This window comes from Lotus japonicus, chromosome 2 (assembly GCF_012489685.1).
Source record: "Lotus japonicus ecotype B-129 chromosome 2, LjGifu_v1.2".
Classification (NCBI taxonomy): Eukaryota; Viridiplantae; Streptophyta; class Magnoliopsida; order Fabales; family Fabaceae; genus Lotus; species Lotus japonicus.
This window is the reverse complement of record NC_080042.1, coordinates 19226122-19244187: the sequence shown is the minus strand read 5'-3', so window position 1 is coordinate 19244187 and position 18066 is coordinate 19226122. Positions and strand designations below refer to the sequence as shown.

General features: G+C 37.3%; 2 protein-coding genes across 7 annotated transcripts; one reads left to right on the top strand and one right to left on the bottom strand.

Annotated features, from left to right (window-relative positions):
* Positions 1 to 776: 776 nt before the first annotated feature.
* LOC130737732 (protein ABA DEFICIENT 4, chloroplastic-like) lies at positions 777 to 4465 on the bottom strand. The gene is made up of 6 exons (XM_057589571.1): positions 4183 to 4465; positions 3227 to 3437; positions 2181 to 2284; positions 1613 to 1741; positions 1431 to 1519; positions 777 to 1045 (listed from the first exon to the last, which is right to left on the bottom strand). Exons 1-6 carry the CDS (start codon positions 4225 to 4227, stop codon positions 904 to 906), a joined length of 720 nt encoding a protein of 239 aa, XP_057445554.1. The 5' UTR covers positions 4228 to 4465; the 3' UTR covers positions 777 to 903.
* A 7643-nt stretch (positions 4466 to 12108) lies between these two features.
* On the top strand, positions 12109 to 15875 carry LOC130737731 (APO protein 3, mitochondrial-like). Of its 6 annotated transcripts, none has more exons than XM_057589566.1 (4): positions 12110 to 12373; positions 12778 to 12832; positions 13706 to 13760; positions 14230 to 15875. In XM_057589566.1, the coding sequence occupies exon 4, from the start codon at positions 14287 to 14289 to the stop codon at positions 15493 to 15495; it is 1209 nt and encodes a 402-aa protein (XP_057445549.1). In that variant the 5' UTR covers positions 12110 to 12373; positions 12778 to 12832; positions 13706 to 13760; positions 14230 to 14286; the 3' UTR covers positions 15496 to 15875. The 6 variants fall into 6 exon arrangements, with proteins under 6 accessions (XP_057445553.1, XP_057445549.1, XP_057445550.1 ...); XM_057589567.1 differs by having other exon boundaries at positions 13706 to 13764; XM_057589570.1 differs by lacking the exon at positions 13706 to 13760 and having other exon boundaries at positions 12109 to 12373.
* Positions 15876 to 18066: the final 2191 nt, after the last annotated feature.

The window sequence follows — 18066 nt, the reverse complement described above, 5'->3', positions numbered from 1 at the left end:
AGAAAATCCTGATTAGATTATTTGGGTTTGAAGTCGTGGATTAAAAGTGGAATTAGAATTGAAATGAAAACCCGAAGAAGAAACCTAATTGATTTACGTTTACAAGTAATGAGGTAGTGGTTTACACTTAGAGATAGAAGAGATTAATGATTGCAGCTTATTGAGGAAGAAGGTAGGGGGCTGGTGGGGAAGAGAAGAAGGGTGAGGATGCGATGGGGGAGAAAGGGAGGGATTGGGGATGAGGCATAGAAATTACTGAAAAGCCCTTTGATCCACCGGTGGACCGTTTTTTTAAGTGTCGACCCTTGTCTTTACGAGAAGCTATAACTTCATTCTTCTAAATAAATGAAGGCTTCCTAACATGGTTTTGAACAAGCAATAAATGTGTGTTTGATTTTTGTTGAACATAATATGGTACAATCTTGTTTTTTCCAATCCACCTTAAATTTAATGTGACAAATTCTGTGTTGATACATTGAGATACGTGAAATCACGATTGTGTTTGCACTATGCCAATCCAGACATGCACTAAGATAAATCTGGATTATTTGTGATGATTAAGCACATTGAAAGTTGAAAATGAGGAAAATGATTTTCAGACTGCGCTGTGGACAGTTGAGTTAATTCATATGGCACGAGATGTTAGAGATGTTAGCTCAAGTGGTAAGAGCTAAGGGACATAAGGGTTGGGTGGGATGAAGAGTCCTATGGCACGAGATCCTTGAGTAAAAAAAATGTATCCATGCATCCAGTCAGAATATTATATGCACTTGAGATAGAAGAAATTAATAATGTGATATTTGATTGAGTAAAAAAATTCCAATTACATTTGGTAGTGAATCATTTTCAGTAATAGAGTTCTCAGTTTTCCGATGGATAAAAAAAAAGTATTAAGGTTCTCATTCATGCTTGTTTCTTCCTAGTAGTTTCAGTAATTGCTTTGGTGATGACATGAGTAAGAATCCCAACAGGACAAAAGAACAAGCAAAGAGAAACTGAATGCCGAGTCTCAATCTGATTCTCTAGTCCATCTAGAAAAACCTGCCTGCATTTATAGACACAAATATGTAATTAGAAGACTAAAAAAGAATGAAAAAACAATGTAGTAAAAGTGAGGAGGAACAATAGGGACATATTTGATTAATGTTCTGTAATACAGTTCTTATTTTTAAAAGATTGAAAAAAGAGAAAAACTCATTTGACGTGAACTGCTATTCTTAAAAACAGTTCTTCTTTTCAGTTTTAGAAACTTAAATCTCAGACTTCTCAAAGATATTTTCTATTTCTGTTTTTGGATTTCCAGTTACATGTTTTTCATCGTCATAAAGCATATCGTTAAAACGTTTTAGATGTTAAGTTCAGAAAACTGATAGTAGAATCAAACAAGTCTCAGATTTTTTGCAGAAGGCGGGGAAGAAAAGTTGCAGAACCTTGCAGCAAAGAGATCAATAGCCAACAGGTGAACCCAGGCAGAGGCTAAAGTCATCTCACTGGAGAACATTTTTCCTATACTAGTCAGCTGCACCAAGGACAAAAGAAGATATATATCACAATCATATATAAATGTTTTTGAAAGAGAAACTTAAATTTATTTGATTAGTACACTACACACCTCTGGTAGCAAGTATTTACTTGCAAAAATCAGTTCAACTGTCTCTGGGGTCCAGGAAAGGTACAACAGATATGCATATAGAATGCCAAGCACTACATATGGTACACCACTTACCATTGACTTTTTAGTCTGCAATTTGCATTTAAGGAAAATGAATCAGGTATATGAACCACAGAACTAAACACCTAGTGCATGGTATGAGAAGGGATTTGGATTCCCAGCAATCAGGAGAATCCCGTATTTATGCATTCATGCATTTTGATTCATCCGAGCTCACATTTTGAGTTACTATTCAAAATTACTTATGACAACTTAAAATGTGGATCGTCTGATCTTGATTGTGAGGAGGAAGAATATAAGAAGATTCAGAACTCACCAAACACACAATTTGGTACTGAAGAACAAATATATACAGAGATATAGAAGAAGGAAAAAAGCATACCATACATTGCATTTCTGCATAAAACAGAGAAAATTTATGCATATTATCTATACTTGTGAGAAGGTATTGTCATGTGTCAAGAAACGAAATTTTTTTAATGTTTCCCAAATATCAGAAGAAACATACTAGCTCAGAATTTGGAGCCACAATCATAAGTGTGTAAAAAGGAAGCACTGCTGTTGTTGCCAGTGTAAAGACGCTACTAGCAAGTTCCGGTCCTCCTGATAACCCTGCAACATGGTGGTAGAAAAGTGAATATGGGAACTGATAACTGCACAATCAGATTAGGTTCATCTCATGTCACATAATAATGTAAAGTGAAAACATTTTGTCATCTCTCTCTGAGAGTCCCACATATGGAATAAATATGAAGAGAGAGATAGATACAAAATTTCCATGTCACAATGTTACAATGTTATGTGAAATAGATCCTGATTCCTGCACTATCAGCTATGCAAAAGGAAGGAATATTCAGTGAGCTTAATATAAAGAGTATAAAATAGCCAGAAGAGATAATGATTAATGATAATTGAAAAGCGCCCTTAGCTATATAGAATAACTGGTAATGATACACACACTCATTGGTCATACTTTGCATCAAAATAAAAAGAATCCATCCATTAAAAGCATTGTTTTACACGCTTAACCAGAATGGTTGAGGACTTTAGTCTCTCAAATAACTTCCCTTGGACCTGATAGGAGGGGAAATGAAAAGAACACAATAAAATCAGGATTTCCAACCTTGTGGAATCAAGACACAAGGAACTAGCCTAAAAGATGTAACGATTGTCCATTGTGGAAGCTGGCAATAATGGTATCTGGTTTTTTGTATATACCTTCCAATGAAGTTTTTATCGTGGATCTAATTTTGATCCACTGTATGTGAAAGTTTTTTACTCTATCAAGTTATCATAATAAATACATTATCAAATGAGTTTAACAGTAAAATTTAATTGAAAAGCCAAAATCTTAAATGATGAGTGATGTCAGATGTGTGAATTACATGATTTGATGACAGTGTGAAAAAACACAACATGTTTGTGCAAAAGCTAAACGCAAAAAACTGTATCAAAGTGCTTAAATTAATCTGCACCAGCACCAGATATTAGAATCTGGGTACATCATAAAACTTGAGATATGGAAGTAGAAAATGTAGCACATAAAAGGATTACATGAAGCATATACTCGACTTGCTTTTCGATAAGGAACCAGTCTCACAACTTGTTGGTTCACAACCATTCTTGATCCTCCTATGAAACTCCAATCACCCTTTAAGTTGATTCTTCTATTTCTCACAATGCTTTGGTATCCATTATTGATGATAGGGAAAGGAAACGTTTGCCCCTTTCCACAAGGTGTTATAGTCTGCCCCAAGTGATCAATCTACAAGAAACAGAACCTCAATTGTAAGAAGCAACCTTTTCCAACCAGACACACACACACACACACACATGTTATCTATACAACACAATAGATGAACTACATTATTATCAAGTTATGCAGATTCTTCTTGAATGGCAGATGAACTCAGTTCAGTATGCAAGGATCACCTTAACAAAACCCCTACTTGATATCTCAGACTAAATGTAACAAAGTTTCACAGAAAGCAGTGAAAAGATGCATACTCTATGTGTACAAGAACATTAATTTTTTATCATTAATTTTTGTAAAAGTAGTAAAAGTACTTCTTAAGAGGAAAAATTGGAGTTTGGATCCTCTGCAGCAGATGTTCTCTACACAATTATTGATCATCAATTTTTGTAATCAATGACTAGGACTAATTTAAAAGACAAACAACTTACTAAATTAAACAATTTATGGTGATTTAATGAGGCAGAGGCTGTATATGCTGCATGAAGTTACAGGTTCTGTAGACAAAGAGTCAACTCTTTTACATATAAATTCATTTTTCACACCAACATGCCCCTTGGTGTCTAGATCCATATAATTTGTAAACATCTATCACAAATATCAAAAGATGCACAAATGCCCATTCATTCAAGTTCAAAACTTTGAACACTGACAAAAATAAAGAGCAAGAAACCAGAAGAACTGAAAAAAACAGAAAAATTAGATCAAATTGGAAATGCTAATTAAGAGCATATATGATCAAACATAAAATGTGCACCTTGAAAGGTAATGGAGAAAGGGAGAAGCAAGAAGAGAAAGCCATGGTTGAAGCAAATCGACTAGAGGCAAAGTTGGATTCAACAACAACAATGGCTTCATAAATAATACTATGATGCAATTGCAAGGACAGCTGCACTTTCCACTTGATGAGAAACAAAAGTAGTGAGACAAGAAAAAGAGGAGGAAAGGGGTAAGTGATTGTCCACTAACTCAAAAGAGTTAGAGACGTATGGAATGGAAGACAGGCAAATGCACTCACTGAGTACCAATAAGTTGGCAAAGTAATAGGAGGACAAAAGCTTCATCTCCCCCAACTTGCATCATATTTTGTCTTTTTGGGTCTTCAAATTCAGTTCTTTATTGGATGGATGTATCACTCTACTTGAGTTGACCAAAAGGAAATAAACTATGTGGAATAAGCTCTTTCACTCTGTTGATCACAACCTGGAAACTTTTTAGAGTTGTTGAATTATATACTAAAAAATTAGAAATTCATCTTTATTTTTGTTGACGTAAAAAGTATTAATCTTTAATTACAACTATTTGAGGTTATGAATATTATATTATATTTAATAATGTGAATTAATTTCTCACAATAGTATATCTATTTTTAATGTTCACTTTAGGCGCAGGAAAATGTGGATCCAGTCCATGATGGACCTTAGTGGTTTATTGGTAGATCAGATAAAAATATTCTACCATATTTTCTTCACTATTAAGTATATTATTAAAATATTTTTAACGGTTCACATTAAATATTAATAAAAAATTTAATAACAATCAAAAGCAAAAATACAAAAATAATCCTGCGAATTTTTCCATCTTTCCTCCTCTTCCAAAGCATCATCACGTTCAACCCCACCTTCCAGCAATCGCAAACACCGCTCTGGTTGGACTCGAGCTTCACTCCGCTTCAACAGAACCACCAAGACTCCACCCCGTCTTTGCATTTGCGAGCTATTTCACCCTTGTGTCATCGTCATCGCTAGCTCAATTGGGACCTCAGTGGCTCGACGACCTGATCAGCCTCGCCCTTTACTCTTTTCTCGTGGTGCTTACATTCCATGGAATAACAAATAGAACCATATTAAGCGTTCGAGAGGATTGGAGAAAGGGGAAAGAGGTCATTTGTAACATCCCGATCTGACGACTGGTCTTACGCTAACAACACGAGTCTTTTTTGCGCGCTTTGTCCTCACTTGCGCACTTCCCGAGAAAACTTCCCAGGAGGTCACCCATCTCAATATTACTCCAAGGCTACACACTTAACCATGAAGTTCTTATGAGTTGGGCTCCCGAAAAGAAGTTGTAACTTGTTGTCATGAGTAGTACCAATCAAATCTTTTATGCCCTCGTCAACTGTATAGTCCATCCCTATACAGTCTCGGAATACCTCTTGTTCGGGTGTGAGATCGGTTCATTCATGTGCCCCTCCGCCTAGAAGCCTGCCAGGAGCCGCTCCTTGTCCGTGCCTCACTGCACCGGCGATCACTCCCCGCCCTTGTCGGCCCCGGGCGTCACAGGCTCACCAGCTTCCGCTTGGTTCGTCCCCGAACCACACCGTACTGGGAGAGGTCGGCTCTGATACCATTTGTAACATCCCGATCTGACGACTGGTCTTACGCTAACAACACGAGTCTTTTCTGCGCGCTTTGTCCTCACTTGCGCATTTCTCGAGAAAACTTCCCAGGAGGTCACGCATCCCAATATTACTCCAAGGCTAGCACACTTAACCATGGAGTTCTTATGAATTGGGCTCCCAAAAAGAAGTTGCAACTTGTTGTCATGAGTAGTACCAATCAAATCTTTTATGCCCTCCTCAACTGTATAGTCCATCCCTATACAGTCTCGGAATACCGCTTGTTCGGGTGTGAGATCGGTTCATTCATGTGCCCATCCGCCTAGAAGCCTGCCAGGAGCCGCTCCTTGTCCGTGCCTCACTACACCGGCGATCACTCCCCGCCCTTGTCGGCCCCGGGCGTCACAGGCCCACCAGCTTCCGCTTGGTTCGTCCCCGAACCACACCGTACTGGGAGAGGTCGGCTCTGATACCATTTGTAACATCCCGATCCGATGACTGGTCTTACGCTAACAACACGAGTCTTTTCTGCGCACTTTGTCCTCACTTGCGCACTTCCCGAGAAAACTTCCCAAGAGGTCACGCATCCCAATATTACTCCAAGGCTAGCACACTTAACCATGGAGTTCTTATGAGTTGGGCTCCCGAAAAGAAGTTGCAACTTGTTGTCATGAGTCGTACCAATCAAATCTTTTATGCCCTCCTCAACTGTATAGTCCATCCCTATACAGTCTCGAAATACCTCTTGTTCGGGTGTGAGATCGGTTCATTCATGTGTCTCTCTGCCTAGAAGCCTGCCAGGAGTCGCTCCTTGTCCGTGCCTCACTGCACCGGCGATCATTCCCCGCCCTCGTCGGCCCCAGGCGTCACATCATTGTACTCGAATTTGCAGAACTGTTGTTGAGTGTTGAGGTCTTATGGAAGAGGGTTTTCGATCTGATGGTTAATATAGAGGTTTTGTAATTTGGATTTTCGACCCGATGTTGAAAGGTCAGGGTTTTATATATGATGTTGAAGATGGTGGTTTCGTAATATGCGTTTTCAATCAGATGTCGAATATGGTGGTTCTCGGTCTTTTATTGAATATAGTGATTTCGTGATCTGGACAGTGGAGAGTGTCAGTTTGTGGTAGTGGAAACGACCACCCTGGTTCCTCTTTTCGGCCGAGGAGGAAGGAGTACTTGAGAGTGGTCGTGTTTCATGAGCTTCAAAACAGTTTGGGTAGCGAGTCGAGGTCTGAATCGGAATAACAGACCGTCGTCTTAATGGCCTTGAGGATGCGAGGATATGCCTCCATTGTGGTGGAGTTGGTAGCTTTCTCTGTCAAAGCCCTTGCCTTTTTTCCATTTTAACCCGAGGATATAAAGGTACTTTTATGTTTTTATTTTATCTTTATTTCAAATTCATATAATTCACAAGCCATTAAAGGCACAACTTCATCAATTCAGGCCAACAAAAACTAGCACTACCATTACGTCTAAGGCGTAGAAATTCTTGATCAATTTATTTCCTAAGTACAAATAAAATAAAAACGCACAAAAGTACCCTTATACCTCTGGGCTAACATTCTCTTTCCACCATTCCCCCTTCTTCTTCCATGCATTATCCAATCTGATGTGAACCCCATATTAGATAAGGTTTTCTTTTCTGATTTTGAAAAAACCCTTAAAATTGGATTTTGAAAAAACCCTTTCCACCATTCCCCCTCCTTCGTCCATGCATTCCCCTCCTTTTTGTGATTTTTTGATTTTGATGGAAACCTCTTAGGGAAAATTGTGTCTTGAATGGAATTCCAGAGGGAAAAGAAACGTGATTGTGCCAAGTTGGTGTTTGTCGCTTCCAGCTGTCGTCGTGCCTGGTTGTCGTCCGCCGTCGTGTCTGGCTGTCTTCCACCGTCGTATACTCCCTATGTTAGAGAAAATGAAAAAATGAGATCAAGAATAATTTTGAAAATAATTTTATCGTTGGGGATAATTTTTTCTCTTATAAAATTTATGTAAGTGGTCCATGGGTGGATCATTATTTTAGTATTTTTTTTACGGTCACCATTATTTTAGTTGATCCACCTAGATGACACCTTCACTTTACTCTTTTTTCTTCTATTTCAGATGATCAATTACTATTTTTTAAATTTTTTAATGTCTTATACCGTAAAGTAATACTATTTTCAACTATTTATCAATTTACATTGTACTTTTTCTCTTCTCATGCTTCACCAAAGGTTGGGTTGGTTCATGTTTGAGATATTTTTTTAATGTATGTTTGAGGTGAAATAGCATTCAAATACATTAAGTTTACTTAATTTTTTCATGTTGGGTTGGTTTGAGGTAAAATAGAATTCAAACTGATTAAATTTAATTATTTTGATTTGGTTCGGATTTTATAAAATTAATTTTACCAAATCGGAACCAAATTGATCTGACTAAGGGGGGATTATTTAGATCTAAACGAAATACTTTTTCATAACCTAGAAAGTTTATAACTTATGGTTTTGTCATCATTAAAAGGGAGAGATTAATAGGTTAATGAGTCTCTATCCCGTTCCTTCATTTTTGATGATAACAGAAGGAAAAATTATAAAACCTAATGATCTACAGTGTTAAAATTAGGCTTAAATAAGTTTTTGGTCCTTAACCTTTACCAAATGCTTGGTTTTCGTCCCTCGCCAGAGCAAATGTGGGTTTTAGTCCCTATCCTTTGTCAAAAGATTTGGTTTTGGTCCCTCCGAAGCTCTGGGTCAACGCCGGAGCTCTGGTAACCCATGTGGCATGGCCACGTAGGATTAATGAGACCAGGTGGAATTTTTTTCCTTTTTATTTAAATTATTTAAAAAAAACATATAATCAAAACCCATAATTAAAACCCCTAATCAATATCTTCTTCTTTATCTTATCATCTTCCTTTCAAAAAATAAATCTTATCATCTTCCTTTTAAAAAAAATCTTATCATCTTCAGCTTTGATTATGTAATTGGTCCCTACAGATTAGGTCACAAGACGCATCAAGCCACCACTCCTCACATAACATTATATGCAAAACCAAAATTGCAACTTCAATTCTATGGAATTCCATCTATAAAGGCCCCACCTTTACAGTTGCAGAGTGAAGTAAAAGGTTTCAAAACTCAGAAATAGGAACAAAAGAAAAAGAGAAAGAAACAAAGCTAGAGTAATAACAAGGGGAAAGAGCCAAGAACAAACAGGGGAACAAAAATGCAGTGTGTTGACACATCTTCAACTTCGTCGTCCATGCGAGAACGAAGCTCCTTCATACTTTTCGCGTTGTGCAAGGTCTTGCTCTGCTCGTGGCTGCTCTGAAGCTTCTGCGCTAGCGCCTCGAGCTCGCTCAGCTCCTCCTTGACGGTGGTAGGAGGAGGAGGAGGAGGAGGAGGAGAAGGAAGAAGGGAAGTGGGTTGGTGGTGTGGTAGTGGGATAGAAGAGGAGGAGGTAGAAGAAGAAGAAAAATGGCACCCACATCCTTCCCAGATCTGAAAAATTACTCCTTTCCCAGATCTGAAAAACCAAGTTTGCTTCCAGACTTTTTCCTCCTTTCGAGAAGTTTAATTCCTCATTTCCAGTTTTTTTGGTTTTCAGAATTTTAGAATTTTAAATAATTTCATTTTTTAAAATTAATTAGGTTTCTTTAAAAATTAATTAGGTTTTTTTTAATTTAAATAAAAAGAAAATAAAGTCCATCTGACCTCATTAATCCTACGTGGCCATGCCACATGGGTCACCGGAGCTCCGGCGTTGACCCAGAGCTCCGGAGGGACCAAATCCAAATCTTTTGACAAAGGATAGAGACTAAAACCCACCTTTGCTCCGGCGAGGGACGAAAACCAAGTATTTGGTAAAGGTTAGGGACCAAAAACTTATTTAAGCCTTAAAATTATAAATAGATACAGGTACAAAGTTCAAGGTGTTGACTAAGGTGCAATATGCCTTAGGTCTTGCACCGGTGCAAGAGGCATTATGAGCCACAGAAATAGAATATACTATAAAGATGCTTTATTGGTAACCTGGTGGAATGGTAATATATATATTTGTAATTTAATTTTAGTTTGTTTTTCACTTTTACACAAATGCCCTCATCCATTCCCTTCTCTCCTCCCTTCTCCATCTCTCTTCTCTAGAAGCCCATGACGACAGCACATACTCAACCTCCACAACCACCACCACCTGCCACCTCTGACGGTCGGAACCCTGTCGTCCAAGATCCACCATAATCTCTAGCAACAAAAACCCATGACCATAGGTCTTGACCACCATCAATTCAGTCATTATTCCATTTTCCCAAATATCAGATATGCTGAAATCCACCCTCCAACCCCAGCAGTTAAAGAGCATATCCACTTCTCTCTGTTCTTCTCGTCAGAATCCAGACAAAATTCAACCCAGGACCCAGAAAACTTGAACTAAGAACCCATAAAAAATTGCTAATTTCATGAGTCTTGACTCTTGAACTTTAGTTCCGCGGTGGTTGCCGTTGAGGAGGACGTTTCTCGATGGTGCGGCGGGTACTGGTGGTTATGGAGATAGCCGGCGGGTATGTGGTCTTTGCTGTTGGTTGGTGAGAAGAACATGGGTTATATGTTGTTTTGCAAGTGGGGGAAAAGGAATATGCAAGGGGGAGGTCGAATGTTTGCCATCAGCGAAAAATCTCAGATCTTCGATGGGTTGCTAGTGAGCTCAAGGCCAGCAGAAAGAGATGAATTTTGCTCCTCACCTTCACACCGATACAGTTTTCTGATTTTTTTCATCGATCTTTTCAGAACTGCAAGAGGCATAGAGAGAAAAGAAAAAATTGATTCTCCCTAGATTCTAAATCATTAAGTTACCCTCAAATTTCCTTTGTTCTGTCTCTCCTTGGCTTGAAATTTCCCTCACTCATGCTCAAATCCACATTTTGCAGCAAAGATCGGTGCTTTAGGCTTTTGCAGGTTCATCTTTTGTTCTTGTTTGTTTTTCCCCTTTTGTTTTGTTCATTCCGATGAGATGATGGTTGAGCAAAAGTGAAAGCTTTTAATTTTATGATTCCATCCATGGAAGAAGCTCAAGACCTTGGACATGGGGGAGAAGCTCAGGTTTGATGGGAGTTGCCAGACGGGGAGAAGAGGGTCATAGGTGGAGAGAGCAGAGAGAAAATAAAAGGATATTATTGTAATCTTAATTTTTTATTTTTTTAATCAACAAGTCATCTTACCTATTATTGTGGGTAATTTTTGCTCTTGCATGGTGCAAGACCTAAGGTGCATTTGCACCCTAACAGCCACCAAAGTTCAAGCAATAGAAAAGAAGAAACTTAACATGCCAGAATCCAACACAAGACTTGCAGATACCATAAGCATACGCCTGCACAAGATCTATCATATCGTTTATCCAGTGTGCACAAGGCCAAACATCTGTCTGAACCATGTGCACAAACTCAAAGCATCTATTGAAAAGATCCATAAGCAAGACTTACAAAGCTACATCATCTACTAAACTTCAAACAACTCATTACATCTCAAGTATATACAAGGCTGGAATCTCTTTCAAACTATGCATAACGGGAATTAGATTTCCCACCCCATCCATTAGAATTGTCACCCCACTAAAATACTCCAGAAGATTAAGTTTTGGAGTGCTCCGGAAGATAAACTTTCGTAGTCCTTTAAAAATGAGGGTGCCAAATTTAATTGCGTAGTAAATAAACCAACTGATACGATCCGAAAGTTTAACTTCTGGAGCACTCCAGAACTTAATCTTCCGGAGTATTTTAGTGGGGTGGCAATTCTAATGGATGAGGTGGGAAAACTAATTCTCATGCATAACATGAAGCATCAATTGTCTGTCTGAAGTATTGTCCGCCAAGGTGAATGTTATGGTGGGTTAGTGACTTAGGTGGTGTTGGTGTACAAGCTAATAAGGACCACAAGAAATTAGCAAAAAAAAATCTAAATCCCATAAATATATATATTTTTTAAATATAAATCCCATAAATAATGAGCGTCGGTAAATAAGTTAGGGTAAGTTACCATTTTACCATTATATCCCTTAGTATTTTTTATTTTTTGCATGATTACCATTATATCCTTCCACCTCATTTCTTTCCCTCTCTTCCATGAAACCCCACCCCACGACCACTGCATCTCTTCCTCGGGAGTTGAGTTTGGTACCCCACCTATTGGGTTTCCCACCCCACTTTATTCAATACGGGATTTAAAGTTCCGTATTCAATACGGAATTTAATATTCCGTATTTTTTTAATATGCAATGAATGGTTGAAAATGTGCCACATATGCTCAAATACAGTACGGTTTTTTAAGTTCCGTATTATTCATATTAAATACGGAACTTTAAATCCCGTATTCAATAAAGTGGGGTGGGAAACCCAACAGGTGGGGTACCAAACCCAACTCCCCTCTCCCTCTCTCGCCGGCGCCGACTACTCCGCCGTGGGTTCTGCTTCTTCAGACCGACGACGGCCACCGAATTCGAGTCACTTCCCCACTCACTCTTTATTGCAGTCCATTCTCTCACCTTTGTATTCTCCACATTCACACTGTCTTCTCTTCCTGTAGTTCGAGGACCTTCTGCTTGTGGTTGCCGTCGCCGTATCGTTCGATTCGGTAAGTTTTTCTTCTTTCGTGTTCGTTCAATGCATTCAAACCTGAATTCACTTCCTTCGTATTCGGATTTTGAGACCAATTTCTAGGGTTTAACTCATTTATCTTGTGATTGTGCTTTGAATGCTCTAATTCCAGATCAGCCCGAAAAACCATGTTATTCTTGAGGCTTGCTTTATATATCTATCAATTGCACCGTGTATTGGTTAACTATAAGAATTTTCAGTCCAGTAAGTTAGAAAGAGGATGGATTTGGTGTTTGGTACTTGGTTTCAATATGGAGCAAGGTTCAGATAACTAGAATTATTAAAATCACCCATTTCCTCTAACTACTTTAGATTAGTGTTTTATGGTTAATTGGCAAATTCTGATAGATGTCTTCTTTGGGAACTTTATGTTTATCTTAGCTTTCTTCTTTATGGTCAAGAAGATGTTTCTCCACACAACAATCAGCATCTCCAGGTATATATACTGCTGATGTATTTTCCATATCTCATACTGTTACGGGCCCATCCTCCAGGCCCAAAATTACCAGTCTATGTAAGACAGAAGAAAGGTGCAGTGCACTTAATTCTGTTACTGATTTGGATACCTAGCACATACTTGAAATGAAGAAGGAACAATTGCTTAACATCCTTTTAATTTTGCAGAAAAAGGGAACAATATGTTTGTTTGAAGAATGATTAATAAATTATCCGTTAGGAATCTCATGAATCTATCACCATCGAATTATATAGATTTTATTTTTGGTTTGAAGTATAGAACAGGAGAAGATATGGAGAATAGTTTCTAGAGTCTTGAGTTATGGCAGTACTGTTTAAGTTGTGAATAAATTGTATTTATGAAGTTATGGGTGAGATTTGATATGAAATTTTCAATGTGATGTAGTTCAGATGCACAAGTAGTCAAGTAGGAACTGACAGTAATTATGTGTATAATAATTTTCCTAACAGGTTCATAGATGCTACCAAGTTTTAGTTTTTAAACCTTGTAATCAAAGGGATAGAAAAAAAGGGGATGGTATACTAAATGGAGAGGAAGCATATGAAATTTTTAATCTATAAGAAGATCCTTGAACTATCTAGTTTTGTGGCTTCAATAGCATGGAAAGCTTCTCTTGCAAATGTCTCAATAAAAATGACTTCTATTCATCAACCTGAGAAATGAATATTTATTTTGAGTTTCAAATTAAGCTGCACCATTTGAACCTATGACAGTCAAATGAATTGAATAAATTTTTATCCTATTTTTCTAACTTGTTCTAATTTTTATCCTAGTTACATTTTCTTTGAAATCCTGATTTTCTCCCCTGATATTCTTGACAACTGTTTGTAGAAAGGGTAGAGACTACTGTTCAGAACTTCAGAGCTGAATTTGGAGATCTGCATGTGTGGGTACCTACCTCCTCTTAACTAAATGTGACTGGGTCCATTTAGTTATATGTTAATGAGATTGTTTAATAAGTGAAGTGTGATTGTGATCTGATAGTGCCTCAAGGAATATGTTGTTGTACAAGCTCTTCTTATCTTCTTTTGCTCATTCTGTAGGTTGCCTCCGTAGCAGCTCTTTAACTTTTTTTTTTTAATCTCCATTATGCATCAAGATGTTGTTGTGGTTCCCTCTTAAATTCTACAAATTATAATAAAATTGTTTGGGTTGCTCTTCAGCCATTGGATTGTGCTAGTTGAATTTCTTTGATACTAGAAAATTTTATTTTCTTGGTGTTTATGCTGTAAAACAAATTCGGAATTGTACGAAATGTGCATATGATTTGATACTAAAGAATCAGACAACTTGTTTATTTTCATGTTGCCATGCATTTGTGAAACTAACAGCACTCAACACTCCGGTATTTACAGTCACGCCGCTGTTCCCGCTCGCCCTCCACCTGCATATGTGCCTTTTCTACATGAGAAATGATGCTGCCAAGACATGTTCAAACTGTTCGCTATATGCTTGAGAGACTTATTCCTGTGGCACAGCTTAGAGGTATAAATACACATTTCTGTGTTTGGTACTCAACTGTGTCAGCTTGCAATGATCTTCCAAGAAACCTCAAAATGTCTGAGAGGAAACCACTGGTGACAAGTTTTAATGAACTAAAGCGCCAAGCTAGACGCAAGAGAAAGGAGAGACAAAATGTGCATGAGATTCTTTTGCAACCTCCTGAAAATGGCTTGTTGGTTAAGCAATTAATTCCTATTGCTCATCAAGTTTATGCTGCCAGATCTGAACTATTGTCCAGTGTTTCAAGACTTGTCAAGCACATTGCTATTTATACATGCAACTTATGTGGAGATGTTCATGTTGGTCATCCACCACATAATATTAGAACATGTAATGTTAGAGGAAGCCCATCAAGCAAAGAACATAGTTGGGTCAAAGGAGGTATTGGCCATGTACTGCCACTTGTAGAGTCATTTCATTTGTATGATAGAATAGGGAGGGCCGTTTCACACAATGAAATGCTTGAAGTGGACCGAATTCCAGCCATTGTTGAATTGTGTATCCAGGCAGGTTTTGACATACCTGAGTACCCTACCAGAAGAAGGGCCTTCCCTGTTTATTGTGTTGCTGGTAGGATAATTGATTTTGAGAAAAGATTTCCAAAAGAAATTTCACTTGGCAAAGATATAGATGCATGTGGGTTTTGGTGTAAGAAGAGATTGAATGAAGACACCAATTCGTTAGCAATGCATGGTGATGATATTCAAGCTATTGCTGTCCGAGGCATGAAAGCCTGGGAGAAAATGTGCTCAGGAGCTTCAAAACTTATGGACACATATGCTGTCCAAACATGTGGATATTGTCCAGAGGTACAAGTAGGACCTAAAGGTCACAGAGTACGAAATTGTCAAGCTTTCAAACACCAGATGAGGGATGGGCAGCATGCATGGCAGGAGGCTACAATTAATGATTTGGTACCTCCTGTATACGTCTACCACATTGGAGATCAGCAATCCGGGAAGCCTTTGGTACATGAACTTAAAAGGTACTATGGTATGCTGCCTGCGGTGGTTGAGCTATTTGCACAGGCTGGGGCGACAGCTGAAAAGAATTATGCACATTCAATGAGGGAAGATGTTGTCGTCCCTGAAATGGACGAGGAAAAGTTGGTTGTTTAAATCCATTGGTTGAATGACTTCCTATAAATGGAGGAACCATTTAGATATGGAAGAGGCTAAATATTAAAAATTAAGCTTTAATTTCTTTCAAATAGAAACAAGTTGTTTATGCTGGGAAAGAAGATGAAGGATTTGTAATTTGGTTATTAGGATAGTAATAGGATGTGAATAAGAAAGAAAATTGGAATAAACAATCTAGTGTTCTGTTGGCAACTTAAGGTGTTGTCTTGATTATATGAAACACTTCTGTTTGACACGCACCGGAGACCAATAAACTTGGATTCCTTTGTTGAAAAAAATGCATTTGTGAAACTTAATATGAGATACAAGGTTCATGTAAAATGAAAATTTTAAGAAAGCTAGTCATAGTTAATGCATTATATGCTTGTGGTGAATTAAATGTATTATTTGGTTACCACAATAGAAAGTAAAATGATTGATAGTGAATCAAAGTAAAATGTCACAAGCCTTATTAAAAACATTATCAAATCGTTTATCTAAATTTTAACCAATATTTTGTGAAGATTAAGTAAAAAAAATCATTTATTCTGATTGTTTTTAAATAATTAATGCAATATGAGTTTGTGGTTAATTAGATGTATTATTGGGTTACCACAACACAAGTTTTGTTGTGAATCAATGGGAAATTCAAGTAAAAGAAATTAAGTCTTTTTTTATTGTACTATTAATGCTTTTAAAAGGATATCAATCACCACTTGGTGGAGATTGAGAAAAATAACAATTTATTTTCATTACTTTTAATTGGTTAATGCAGTATGCGATTGTGGTGAATCAAGTGTATTATTTGGTTACTAAAACATAAATAAAATGATTAACCGTAAATCAAAGCAAAATGTCAAGCTTTATTATGAACATGATGAATTTTTTGTCAAAATTTTAACTAGTAAAGAGTAAGTAAAAAAAAAAATTTATTTGGGCTTCTTTTAAATGGTTAATACAATATGCGCTTGTGGTTAATCAAATGTATTATTTGGACACCACAACAGAAGTAAGGTGATTAGTAGTGGATTAAAGGAAAATGCAAGTAAAAGAAATCTTAAGTTTTTTTATTGCACTATTAATGCTTTTAATAGGATATGAAACATTATTTGGTGGATATTGAGAAAACTAATAATTTATTTTTACTGCTTTTAATTGGTTGATGCAGTATAAGCTTGTGGTGAATCAGATGTATTATTTGGTTACCACAACAGAAATACGAATCAAAGTAAAATGCAAAGAAAAATGTCACAAGCTTTATTACAAACATGATGAATTCTTTTATTAAAATTTTGACTAGTAAAGATCAAGTAAAAAAATTAGGTGTTTGTTTTTGTACCTTACTTCAGGTCAAGGTATGGTCTCTCAAAATGAGTTAGCATAGTAATAAAGACTCATGAATCACATGAGTCAGCAATTGTATTTTTCCAATAATGTACCTTAAGATTAATGACGTCAATTAAATAGGTGTTAAGCTTCTCCATTGATCGATACCATGTCGCTCAGACCCAATGCTAGGGTCGAGATTCACTGCAACCTCCGCAAGATCGTGGTGGACTTCAACAAAAGTCGTCGGGGGACAATTGAGTTGCTCAGTGAGCGAGAGTACCATTTGTAAGACCCAAGATTTTAGAATTCAATAAATAAATAATTTCCAGCTCACGCATAGGATTCTGTGTAAGCATGAGAGGAACTTGACTTTCGTTTAATGTTTGGATTTATTTTATGAAGAAGAAAGTTCAGGAAATGACTAAGAATAGTACTATAGTCGATATAGTTATAGCACGAGTAGTATTCACTTCCGCCTTAGGGCGAAAACGTTAGTAAACGACTAATTCGCACTTAAAGACACAATGGAAACTAATTCCAAAAATCTTCAGAGAAATGTTAGAACTTCTCTTAATCCTTCCATGACAAGCGTTTTGATGCGAAACCCTGGAATGCACGAACGTCCGATTCTAATTCTCGGAGGTTTGCCGAAACTAAAACCCTGATAGCTCAAGAAACCTAGAATAAACGGTTGATGAAGACTTTTTCTATTCGGAGCTTCAAACGAAGATTCCACACGCGCACACCTATTTCTCCTGATGTTTCCCATCTTTCTTCAGAGAGAAGTTTTCTCATCCGACATTCACTGCAAAAAGTAACTTTTCGGGTAAAATAGATTTACACCGACTTTGGATTGTTTACCTTAATTCCCAGAAATCTCTTTTGAGTTTTGGAATTCTGTCGCCAAAACCTATCTTAGAATTCACAGAGGAATGCGCAGGAAAAATCGGAATCACTCTTATATTTTTATCTTAACTCTATGAGTTAAATCCTCCGATATCTAAACTAATCTGTACCGGTTTACAAAATATCTATTCATCCTTATCCCTCCACCAATCCATCCTTATCTGATCTTTACAAATATCTATCCATCCTTATCCCTCCACCAATCCATCCTTATCTAATCTTTACAAAATATCTTCCATTTCATTCACTATATATATGTTGTAGCTTGAAAAATGAAAACAAAAAAAAAGGATCCCTAAAACCCACCCAAACCCGCGGCTTGAAGAGGAGAGGAAA